The 13,029-nt window shown below is 42.4% G+C and overlaps 1 protein-coding gene across 7 annotated transcripts in view; it reads left to right on the top strand.

Annotated features, from left to right (window-relative positions):
* Positions 1–13,029, top strand: part of DPYSL3 (dihydropyrimidinase like 3) — a 117,179-nt gene that overhangs the window by 54,976 nt on the left and 49,174 nt on the right. Inside the window, exon 1 of one of the 7 annotated variants that reach the window (XM_070465603.1) lies at positions 10,966–11,118. The exons of 4 other annotated variants lie outside the window; for them this stretch is intronic. In XM_070465603.1, coding sequence (XP_070321704.1) covers positions 11,107–11,118 — 12 coding nt within the window. In that variant the 5' untranslated portion in view covers positions 10,966–11,106. 2 more of the 7 variants (XM_070465599.1, XM_070465598.1) reach the window with 2 other exon arrangements.

The raw sequence follows: 13,029 nt of genomic DNA, 5'->3' as shown, positions 1-13,029 counted from the left end.
TGAGCTCACAGCCTCAACTGCCTGCCTCGCAGAGGCACCCGCAGTGGGGATTTTGAAAGGTGTGGTTTAAGAGCTCCAGAACTCCCTCTAGGAGACAAATCACTGAGAAGTGCCTTTTTGCAAATACTAACTGGATTGCTGTAAATACGACCTTGCAGCTAATGCATTTCTGCTGCATTGGAGATTGGGGTGTATGTGTGTGACGTTTGAGAATTGCTGAAAGGCACATCCTCTGTCTGTCTGGAGCATGACCTGGAAGGTTTGACCTCTAGGGGGTGTAGTCAGGGCCCTGTGATCTCATTTGAAAGGTGTCATTGTGAGTGTCATGGGAATTTTTTATTTGGGAGGGGAAGTGAAGGAGCTGTGTGAACTGGAGGAACACCCACATCTCTGCAGTGCTTGAGCTGGGGGCCTTAGGCTAGACTACAACCTGGGGAAGAGGCCAGTGAAACCCCATCCCTGGATCTGTTTCTGCCTCTTGCTTCAGGAAGTGTCACTTTGGATTACTAGGAGATGCAAATATTAGGAGATGCAGGACAAGAGTTTGGGAGACCAAAAGAAGAGATGTCACCCAAAACCAGCTTGATCTGTGTAAGGTGTATTGGAAGGGAAGTTGCAGAGAAAGGACAGGAAAAATATCAGAGACTTACAAATGGGAAGCATCTTAAATATCTGATCGTGAAAATCAAGCCCTGCCTGGGTTGTTCATGTGTTACTTTATTTTTTGGACAGGTTTGTGGTGACTCGCAGCCAGGATATTCTTCTTGCTCAAACACTAGTGAAATGCCTGAGCCAGCTGGGCACTTGGGGGAATTCTGGAGAAATAGATTTTCTGAGGATTGAAGTCTATGTAGTCGAACTGTCAATTTACAAATAAAAATCCTCCCTTCTTATCTCACTGGGTTCTTGAAAGGCTCAGATGAAGGAGTGACTGTGGACAATGGTCTGTGAACCCCAGATGTATTCAAGCTGGGAAACATTTATTTTAAAGTCTTAACTACTTTGGAATGGGGAAATTAATAAAGGAAGATTGACAAAGGTCTAGCTTATTAAGAGACTACTTTAGGAATCAGTGTTTCAATAAACATTTTCAAAAACAAACAAAAATCAGCACAATGTTTGAAACAAAGTGTGTTTTCTGGTTTAGTTATGTTATGGTGTTTCTCAGAATTATGCTTACCTTTCATTTCTGACAAGCTACTCGAGGCTATTAGACTGCCTTTGGACTTTGATACAGAGATTCTCTGTTAACCTAAAGAAAGGGCATTTTCCTTATTTAGGATGAACTATATTGCTTTCAGTCCTAATCGGCTTCTAGCCTACACTGACACAGGTTATGGATACCCTTTCTAGTAATTTCTTCACAACTCCCAGTTGAATGGCTTTTTCTCTGTCCTTTCTCCTTAATTAGGGAAAAAATAGTAGAGTTGAGAAAGAACTGAAAAAGTCTTCATGTCCTAAAGGGCACTCTCTTCTTTACCCATTGACATATTTCCTAGAACTGTTTGTCTGCTTATTATATTTGAAAAAAAAATCGCAAAATGCTTACAACAGTAGGAATGTCTCCCTAGGAGATAAATGTGCCTCTCTTTGATTAAATCACTGCTTGTAATCATAAAAGATGTGGAAATGTAAATATAAATAATGTAATGTAAATGTAAATATGCCATCCCCTCTAGGGACAGATGCTAATGGAAGGACTGGCCTCTCCCTGGTCACTCCCTCCTCAAGTCAGTGCTGTTTACCTTTTCTCACATTTTCTGTAGCTAGAGGGAAATAAATGAGAATGACCCTGGACAACCCAGAGAAAGAGGTTCCTCTGTTTTCAGACTCTTCTACTGTGAAATCCCCCTTTCATCAAATTTAGTATATGTCTATTTCATATATATTCATTGTGAAATAGATGATGATACATACGTAATACACCAAAAGATAGTTTGGTAGACTAGAATGAGCCTTTCAACTTGGCCTCTTCTTTGACCCTAGTCTGTACGTGGAGTCTAGTACCAAAACTACTTCTCTGGGGGAACATTTCTCCTGTTAACTAGATTATAGGGGACTTAGTGCTTGGACTAAGCCTAGTGGAGCTACTATATATTTATCACTACCGTTTATTGAGAGCCTTAGCACAAGTGACATGGATTATCTCATTTGACTCGCAGCAGCTCCTCTCGCTCCAGTGGGTAACCATCATTCTGTGTTCTGGATAGAGGCTCTGAGAAATTAAGTAACTTGACCAAAGTCACACAGCCACAAAAGCAAGATTCTGGGATTGATCCCTTCAGGGATGAGTCAGTTCACAGGCAGGAAAGCAGTCATTCCGGATTCACAGATGACTGTCGCCACGGCCTTGCCACCAGCTGGCCACACCTGTCAGCTCACTGACGGGGCCGGTGCTCACACAGTGGCAGGCTGGGGTGGTCAGGCCACGAGCTGTCCTGTCACCATTGGAACAGCTGCGTCCCCCAGCAGTGACGCGTGCATTGCTCTGCCCGCTGTCTGAGTTAGCTTCTGGCTCCCCCCCAGGAGCATGTGTGAGTGTCGGGTGGAGCCCATCTTGCGTAAGTACAGATCTGGGCCCAAGGTTCCTTCTCAATCTTTGTGCCTGTCCTCTTCCCAGACACAGAAGGCGCCAGGCTCTCTGTTCTTCAGCAGGGCCCGGGAACGCAGCACACGCCCAGCACTCTAAGCCAGATGGGGAGCTCTGCCTAGGAGTGGTCCGGGAATGTAGGGGACATCTGGAATTCAAGGGCACAGTTCTCTTGGCTAAGTTAGTCTTTTTTTTTTTTCTGTGGAAGGGCTGGGAAGTGAGCTTTCAAAGATAAAATGAGATTTGGAGAGAGGGGTTCCTCTGGTGGGTAGAGCAGAGGAACCCTCTTATTGATGATGCAGGAAAAGGCAGGAAGCCCCTGATGGAGTGTTGGCACTTTGTGGTTCAGGCTGTCCTCACCTCTGACTTCTCTGTGACTCTGGGAGAACCTTATTATCCCTCTCAGACTCTGCATCAGTCAGATGAGGGCATCGAACTAGATGGTCCTTGAGTCCCTGCCAGCGCCAATGACCCTGTGAGCCTTTATTTTGTCTTCTGTTTTCTCCTGAGATTATGGTCAGCCGTCTATGCTGTGTTCGAAATTGGAAGAGAGGAGTTCTGATCCCTCCCCGGAAGGGAAGAGAAAGCAGCGAGAAAGTGAATGACGGCAGTAGTTGTTGGCTTAAATTTAGTGGGAGCAGCCAACGTCTGTGTTGGATAGAAGGGTCTTTGGTTGCTTTTTTCCCCTTAAAACCTTAGCCTGTTTCTCATTCAGGGAGGGAACTTGGTTAATAGACTCTGTGCAAGAGAGCAATGGAATAACGATGACTGATAGGTCCTTTGCTTAGCAGATCCTTAGTATTCATTCCAATGAGTATTATTAAAATGATACCATGATTCATTTGCTGGCATGTATGGTGTCTCTTCTGGATAAGGCTGCCATTGATAAGGGCACAAAGGCGCCAATTGCCCCAAAACTAGACTGGTCAGATAAACAAGCAAACCAACAGGGAACAGCTCCGAGTCTATAGATGCTTTGCAAGCTCTTTTCACTTGCTCCTGCCAGTATCTGAAATGTGGTGGCTCCCGTCCAATGCAAATAGCCTCCTGCCCAACGGCCAAATCATGTCGTGGATGCTCCTTCAGGTAGGGGTGGGTTTTAGTTTCATTGTCACTGAATTTCTATCATTTTTCCTTTGGCTGGCGCATTTTAAGCCCTCTGTCAACATTTATTGAATGAATGGGTGCATTTATTTAACATTTACTTTGCAGGAATAATGTCAAGTGAGCAGATGATCAGAACATGTGTACATTTGTGCTTCTACATCATCTTCTCTTTCACTGACAACTTTGTAGAATATTAACTTTTATTTATCTATTGGCTGCATCAGCACGTGGGATCTTTGTTGCAGCATTAGAGATCTTTTTTGTTGCAGTGCATGGGCTTCTCTCTAGTTGTGGTTTGTGGGCTTAGTTGCCGAGGCATGTAGGATCTTAGTTCCATAACCAGGGATTGAATCTGCAATCTTTGCATTGGAAGGTGGATTCTTAACCACTGGACCGCCAGGGACGTCCCTTTTCACTTCCTTATATTTCTGTTATTAGCTTTTATTCTAAACTTCATTTTTGGTTTGAGGGGTGAGGACAGCTAAAACACATTTTTCCAAGCTTATCTCTGGCTGTAAGTCATACAATTGATAGTTCCAATGATCTAAGTGTGACTATAATCGTTAGATCCTTTAAAGGGGAGCATCTATAAGGGAAGGTAGAAGGAGAAAATTAAAGTATATTCATATAATCTAAAATACTGCATTTGAAGTACCATGTGTATAAAGATGTGTCATATATAGTTAATCAGGTATGATAATACTTTTTCCTTTTTTGAATGAATATTTTGCCGATGATTATCTCTGCCTGGCCACGTGATGCTTGTCACAGGAGCATCTGAAAATAAGAAGAATTAGCATTTTTTATCCTATATTATGGCTTCCCTGGTGGCTCAGCGGTAGACTCTGCCTCTTATGTAGGTGTCACGGGTTGGATCCCTGGGTTGGGAAAATCTGGAGAATGAAAAGGTACCCTGCAACCTGCTCCAGTACTCTTGCCTGGGAAATGTCCATGGGATAGCAAGGGTCGGATATAACTTAGCGAGTAAACCAATGTCACCATATACTGTATTAAGTGCTTTTTATTCCTTATCTCATGCAATCCTCGAAACCACTCAGTTAGGTAGATGGCTTTCCAACTAGGTCTTCCTATTTTATTGTTGAGGAAGCTTCGAGAGATCAGGCAATTGGCCTAAGATCACAGAAGCCTTTCAGTGGTGGAACCAAAATTCCTACTGACTCAGAACCACATTCTTAACCCCATTCTACAGCGCTGCCTTAAATTCTGCCTTCTTTTATCTTCTTGTACCTATGGGGTCATGACACATCTGTCCAAATTGCAGTTAGTTACTGAAGGCGTGGTCAAGTCCTTCTCCACACCTCTTTCCTGAGGGGCAGGTTATGAGAGATCGGAAGCACAGTGGGTCCCCTTCTCTGTGTGGGTTTGGACGCCGGAGCCCTGACTGGTTCCGTAAGCTCCCCAGCCTTCCCTCGGAGCAGCCTGGCTTCCAGGCTTGTTAGGAGTAGCTCCTCACGGTTGTGCTTAAACACAGCCGGCTTTCCAGGGAGGTGCCCGCCACGCTCAGCACTCAGGGCTGTTGTGCATTGAATTAGCAAAGGATACCCATGAGGGGGCTCTTCTTCACCTGGACTTCAATGCCTCCTTCTCCTTCTGTGTCCCATGCCGCCGCCCCCCGCCTTCCCTGCTTCTTTAATAAATCCTAAGCAAAGAGCCCGCTGAAGTGTTGACTTAGTGGGGCTCTGTAAAACTCGGAATCAGAGGATCCTAAGAAAGTTTTTCAGTCTAGTCTCCCCTTCCAGGTGAGGAAACTAAAACCTCAATTTGAGACTGAATTAGAGCTTTTTTTACTCTCTGGTTTACTGTAGGGCACTAAAATTTTACGAAACGAGTAGGTTTTTCCCCCCAATTATGACCAAAAAATCCATGATGTTTGTAGAAAACTTTACCAAAAAAAAAAAAAGAGGACAATAAAAATAAGCAAAATTATAGAGTATGCCCATTTAAAGTGTTTTCTTTATACTGTATATACTGTTTATTAAAATAGCACGGCATCTTATTCATCCTATTTTATGTACTACTTTTCATTCTACAATGTATTATGACATGACATCTTTCCATGTTTTAAATATTCTTTCATACCATAATTTTATTCTTTTTTAAAATTGAAGTATAGTTGTGTTATAATGTGTTAATGTGTTAATTTCTGCTGTACAGAAAGTGATTCAGTTATACATATACGTGTGTGTGTGTATATATATATATTCTTTTTGTATTCTTTTCTGATATAGTTGATCACTGGTTACTGAATATAATTCCCTGCGCTGTACAGTAGGACCTTGTTGTTAATCCATCCTATATATAGTAGTTTGCATCTGCTAATCCCAAACTCCTAATCTCTCCTTCCTCCCACTTCCCCTCCCCCTTCGCTGTGTCAGCCACCAGTCTGTTTTCTATGTCTGTGAGTCTGTTACTGTTTGTAAATAGGTTCGTTTGTGTCATATTTTAGATTCCACATATAAGCATATTGTATTTGTCTTCTTCTGACTTAACTTCACTTAATATGGTAATCTCTTAAATCCATCCATGGTGCTGCAGATGGCATAATTTCACTGTTTTTATGGGTGAGTAGTATTTCGTTGTATGTATGTACCACATCTTCCATATCCATTCATCTGCCAGTGGACATTTAGGTTGCTTCCATGTCTTGGTTATTGTGATTAGTGCTGCTTTGAACATTGGGGGTACGTGTAGCTTCTTGAATTACAGTTTTGTCCAAATATATGCCTGAGAATGGGATTGCTGGATCACATGGCAACTCTGTTTTTACATAACAATTTCAAATACCTACATATCGTTCTCAGTGCTTCAGTCAATTCCGTTTTGTTTGAATTTTTGATTGTTTCCAAGATCTTGTATTCAACAGCAAAAAATGAAATGATGGGTATGTTTTCAGTCACTGTTTTTTAGCTGAAGTTAAAAGTTACCCCATGCTAAGTGGGTACCTTGCCCACAGTTGCTCAGCTTGTGTTAGATTCTGACTTGAGTCCCAGTATCTTTGATGTTAGTCTTATAGTCTTGTCGTCACTCTACTTGATCCAGCAGTTTTGCTTTTTTCAGGGGGAAAACTCTGCTGTCCCTCTGTTTTCTCCTGCTCTCCCCATGAGCACATGTTTGTTCCTTCACCACCACCCGTGCTTACCTCCCTGTCTTGCTGAGGCTGTTGACATCTGCAGAGATACACCGTGTCTCAGGACTGAAAGCTACGCAGCTGGAGAGGAAATATGCCTGTTTGCCTCTCCCCTCCTCTTTAATGGCTTAACCTATAAGCTTGGAAGCTGGTTTTAATTTTACATTTTCTGTGTATATGTGTGTTTGTTTTTAAAAAATTTCCCCCCTTAATTCTTTCAAGGAGAACTTTACTTGAAATTATACTCTCTTTCCCCCTCCAAGCCAATCTGTGTCCCATATCTTGATGCGATTACTTTGTTTGGGGAGATTGATAACTTCAGAGTGGAGTTTCTGGTTTATCCAACTAAGTTGGTTTAAATTATGGCCTTAGAAAGGGCTTGAAGCAACCTAAAACATTTTAGAACAGTTGAATGTAATCCTCATCTGCTTCTAGAAAAATCCACCATAGGTTTATTCCACAAAGAAGGTATGTTTTTGTTTTGTTATGTTGTCATTCCAGTTATTTCATTGCATGCTTTATCTCAGATTCTTTGCTGTGAGAAATCAACTTAACTTTGCTTGGTTAAGGCCAGGAAGAGAAATAAGAGATGCATCATTCCAACCCTCTTATTTTAAGGATTAAGAAAATGTGGACTAAAGAGGGAAGATAACTTGCCAGAGGTCATGCAGAGATATAGTTTTTGAAAACATGAGGCAAAGGACTCATTTCTTTGCGCTGGTTCAGTGCTTATCTCAGTTTTTTTTCAGGGGTAAAGTGTGAAGGGTGTGTTATGAGCAGATTTGAATCCACTTGAAATTCATGTGTTTAAGTTCTTACCCCCTAGTACCTCAAAATGTGACTGTGTTTGGAGATAGGGTCTTTAAAAGAATAGTTAAGTGAAATGAATTCGTCAGAGTGGACTCTGATCTGGTGCGATGGGTGTCTTACAAGAACAGATTAGGACATGGACACCCAGAGAAACTGGGCAAGCCAAGGAGGGTGGCCTCAGAAGGAACTAACCCTGCTAACACCTTGACCTTGGACTTGGAGCCTGCAGAACTGTGAGAAAATAAATGTGTGTTGTTTAAGGCAACCAGTTTGCGCACTTTGTTGTGGCAGCAGCAAACTAATATGGAGGGAAGGTAAGAACAATGACATTTAAAATTCAAAATTTCAAAAAAAAAATTCAAAATTTCAGATTTGTAAAGCTCATAGTGAACAGGAAAGGGAAACCCAGGTAATTAGTATTTTAAAGAAATAATGCCATGCCAAAGTCTGTACTAACTTGATTTTCAATCATAATTTTATATATGGCATCTCGTTTCATGCTATAACATGCCTAAAGTATAGTTATTGCTAGCTCGGCCTTATAGATGAGGAAACTGAGGCTCAGACATTTAACTTATCTCAAGGTATGTATTTATTAACTAAGTGGTGAAGTTTTGTCCAAATTTACCTCCTTGCCTGACTTTAAAACCTTCATCCATTATACTGAAGTTGACCTGAGCTATTTAGTAACCATTGTTAGGAAGTTGCTTAAAGATAGGAAGGGAAAAATTTCAGTCAGCTGGAATCTACTTGATCGATTGATCAGGAAATATTTGGCCTTTGATTTTAGGATAAAAATGGAGATCAGGGAAATTTTAAGATAACATATTTGAGTATCACTGCACTCTTCCCCGTGGGTTCACATGTCAAAATGAAACCACATTCTCCACACAATGAAAAATTCATGTTCACAGTGAAGGACCCTAGGCCCTAAAGAAATCTGACCCATCAGAAGAGAATCAGTTACCCACGCTGGGTCACATTTGCTAAGGCAGGAAACCAGACCCATATATACATCTATAACACGAGGAGGCATGGAAACAGTCTGTGCCAGAATTTTACCACTGCATATTTTATTTTTATTTTATTTTTATTATGTACTTATTTTGGTATGGCACTTAGGGTCCTAGCTCCCCAGCCAGGAATCAAACCCGCATCCCCTGCAGTGGAAGTGTGGAGTCTTAACCTCTGGTCCGTCAGGTCTTATTGCTGAAAAGAGACCTGATAAATGTGTAATCAACCTAAAAATCAAATGAACTTGAGCTGCTGGTAAAATCACTTGTTAGGATATGGGAAATAGAAGGTTCTTTAACTACTGAACCTTGACAACTCGCTTATAGCAGTGTCCTCCCTGTTTTAAGGTGGTGTGGTCTATTGTTCTTAAACATATCTGTTAAACTTACTTTCATGTCCCCCTGGTAAATCACATGGGTTAAGAATCTGTCTGCAACGTGGGAGACCTGGGTTCGATCCCTGACTGAGAAGATCCCCTGGAGAAGGGAATGACAACCCACTCCAGTATTCTTGCCTGGATCCCACAGACAGAGGAGCCTGGCTGGCAGGCTATAGTCCATGGGGTCGCAAAGAGTTGGACATGAGTGACTAACACTTTCAAATTTACATGGACTTTATCAGTAAGAAGATATAAGCAAGTTGAGAGGTGGCTGGGCTTTGCTTACAGCAGATTCTGGTATAAGGCCCAGCCCAGCAATATACCCGCTGTGTAACTTATTGGGCTCTATCTTTTGAAGAGACTCTGAATCCAGCCACTTTTCCCCGTTTTTTCATCCCTGCCACCACCACCTTGCTAGAGCTTCCATCACTTTACTGCGGGACCCTCCACTGGTCTCAGCGTCCCCGCGTTGCTAGCCATCGGGTCATTTCTTCATGCGTGAGTGAAGTGATCCTTTAAACTGTAAATCAGATCAAGTCACTCCCCAGGTCCAAAATTTGTTTCGGAGACTTCCCCGGTGGTCCAGTGGTTAAGAATTTGACTTCCAGTGCAGGGGACATGGGTTTGATTACTGGTCAGGGAATTAAGATCCCCTGTGCCTCAGGGCAACTAAACCCACGAAATGCAGTGAAGACCCAACATAGCCAAAACAAACTCTGTTGCGCTTGGAATAGCACCCAGACAATGGCGCTCAAGGTTCCACGTGGCCTGGCCCCTACTGTCTCCACTGCCTCCAGGGTCTTGGCATCAGCCATCCTCCCTTCTCTCTCTCTCACCTAATGTGTGCAGCTCAGAGCTCCTGCACTCTCTGCACCCTTGGAGAGGGGAGCAGTCTTTTCTAGGAGTATTTGTGAAGCTCAGTTCCGCAGACAGCTTCTTAGATGTGCCTTTTCTTGAAAACCTAGTAAGAAGCAGTCTCAGACCATTCCAAGCCTCCACCACCCCCTCACCTTCTTTCTAAATGTCACTTATCACTGTTGAAATTACACTACTTAGTTAGTAGCTGACTTAATCTTTGCTGTTTCAACTGCTACAGTTGTAATGTCAGGGATTTAATTTTGGTCACTCGTCTGTCCTTAGTACTGTGAATGGGAGGCCTTTACAAATATTACACGAAGGAATGAATGGATAAATAAATGAATGAATGAAAAGGCACACTGTTCCTTTACCTTAAACTCATGTACTTTTCCTCAGTAAGCAGTCTGGGGAGGACAGGTGTCCAGGAAACAGGGTTATCAGAAGACAACTATGTCTGTGAATCTGTTTCTATTTTTATATAGATGCATTTGTATTATATTTTAGGTTCTGTAAGTGATATCTTCTAATATTTATCTTTCTCTGACTTATTTCACTAAGCATAATATTTTCTAGGTCCATCCATGTTGCTGCAAATGACAACATTTCATTCCTTTAAGGCTGAATAATATTCCATTGAGTAAATGTACCGCATCTTCAAAAAAATTTTTATTGGTGTATAGTTGCATGTTACATTGTATTGTTTTCTGCTGTGTAGCAAAGTGAATCACTTACACTGTATGCCCAAAACTAACTCAATATTTTGAATCAATTATACTTTAATTAAAAAATTAAAATTAAAAAAAAAGCTAAACTATCTGTCTCATGGTCTAATCTCAAGTGAATAAAATGATCAATGAAAGATGAAAAGACTTGGGATAATGGACACAAGTCTTAACACATAGATGAAAACCTGCTGCTTCTGAGATACTTGTAAAGACTCACAAAAGTTGTAACTCGTGCTATTTTTTAGACACAATTTAATACATGTCACAATGTACATCTTACTCTAGTATGTAGAAGATACCTGCAACTGTAAACTTCAGCAGCCCAGGCACTTTTGGAAACACGTCTGAGCAGAGACATGTCATAAAAGAATGGACTAGTGTGGAATTATTCCAAAGAAGGCTGATGTTAGAATTCTCTGATGTTAGAATCCCAGAATGTGAGCTAGTGGCCACTGGGAAGAGAAGCTTGTAGCTCATGGCTTCACAGGTAAGGGTGAAGTTGGTGGGCCTCCAGGCACAGAGAATCAGTTCCTGTAATGTCAGCATGGCGTTTCCAAATAGAAAGGAGTCTTGAGTATATTCCAGGAGGTACCTTTTGGGTAAGCCTTGGATCTACCTTGAAGGTGAAGAATCCTTTTCTTATAGGATTAACTGCCTACTCATCTCATTTTCGAGTTCTGGTCATTTTCAAGTGGTGCCTTGATTGTATTTATTTCAAAGTTTCCTTTCATTCAAGGTCTGCCTGATCTCTTGAAGTCTTTGTTCTCAGGAGTGTCTGCAGTTTTCTCTGTCAATAGAACTTGGAGAAGTTTAGGGCTTCAAAAATAGTCAGAGTCAAAAATAGTGTTTAACCACCTATTGATCAAATGAAAGCAGAGCTGTGGGTTTGCAGGTTCCTAGGCAGTCAGAAGGCGTGACCCAGAGAGTCAGTCATCACCATTGTCGTCTTGTGTCAAGAAAGAGGCAGAAAAAAAGAGAAAGTGCCTCATCCCCTTTGTTTCCCGTACGTCTTAGGGAAGTGTGTTTGGGTTCTGATAGGAAGGTAGTTAAGACATACATGTTAACTAAAAAGAGGTGGAAAGTCAGGCTACTTTTCAAAGATCGAGACAAGAGGGGGTAGTCATCCAGCTGAGAGACATTGACCTGAGAAGATCTGAGTCCATCTTTTAAAGAAACATGCATTTCTTGAGCACCTACCATGCACTGGGACTTGGGCTAGACTGCTGACCTCAGTCCTTTGGGACAGATGTCATTCCCCTCATCTTACAGCCAGGGCTGTGACTCCAAAGCTCTTCTCATTTTGAGCTGCCCTGGCACTGACTCACCACCTGGACTTCACGACAGAGCAAATTGGGAGCATCTCGGCTCTTTGAAACAGCTCCTCCCTCCCACACTCTCTCTGAGGGCCCTTTCCACGGCAGCGTGGTGTGAGCTGCGACACGGCAGCTGTACCTTCCTGAAACATCCTCCGCGGGCCAGTGTGAGGAAGCTGCAGAAACCACTGGTTGTGTGCTTGCAAATGCAGTCGCCAGGCAGCCCCCGCCAGTTTCAGATGTGCAGGGTCAGACTCGGAGGAGAATCCCCGTAGCCTCCACAAATAGACGGGGAACAATGGCCTGTCGTTTGCAGGTGCTGCTCACACATTCCAAGGGCCAAGCATGATTGCTCCTCTTGCAGTTGCATTTTGGCTGGCTTTCAGCTTTACTGGAAGAGTTTTTTGTTTCTGAGAAGCAATAGGGTGAGGATTCACTAGGTTGCCCTATCAGTCCAAAGACCCAGTCAAAGCTGGCTGCCAGGCCCCAGCGATCAAAGTGGAGAGAGAAGTGCTCCTCAAAGAGGGAAGTGGGTCCCATTCAGCAGACACCAGCCCCAAGAGGCCAAGTGCTTTGCTCAGAGTCGCAGAGCTGGGGCCAGAATCCAGGTCTTGACTCCCATTTCAGGAGCCTGGACTATCCTTCATTCCCATTGGTATGGCCATCTCAGTGTGGAGTTAACCCAACTCCAGCCATCAGCTTCTGACCAGTCTCTTAAATCTCAGGTCCTTTTTCCTACCTATTTGGTGTGTGACTGACAGTACCTCAAAATTATTCTTCATGCTCTTGCATCCCAACTTCATGACTCTCCTTTCAATTCTCCATTTTTATTAATGGGCTCTTTCTGACCAACCTGCCTTGACATGCCGTTCACCTTTGGCACGTCACTTCCTATTTGTTTGTCTGTCTATCAAAATATAGTTAATTTACAATGTTATGTTAGTTGCAGGTATCAGCAAAGTGATTCAGACACACCCGCATATATATATATATACACACACACATATATATTATTTTTCAGATTATTTTCCATTATAGTTTATTACAAGGTATTGAGTATAGGTCCCTGTGTTGTACATTAAGAT

This window comes from Odocoileus virginianus, chromosome 3, assembly GCF_023699985.2.
Source record: "Odocoileus virginianus isolate 20LAN1187 ecotype Illinois chromosome 3, Ovbor_1.2, whole genome shotgun sequence".
NCBI classification, from domain to species: domain Eukaryota; kingdom Metazoa; phylum Chordata; class Mammalia; order Artiodactyla; family Cervidae; genus Odocoileus; species Odocoileus virginianus.
Note: the sequence above shows the minus strand (reverse complement) of the source record. Positions and strands in the feature narration are given on the sequence as shown.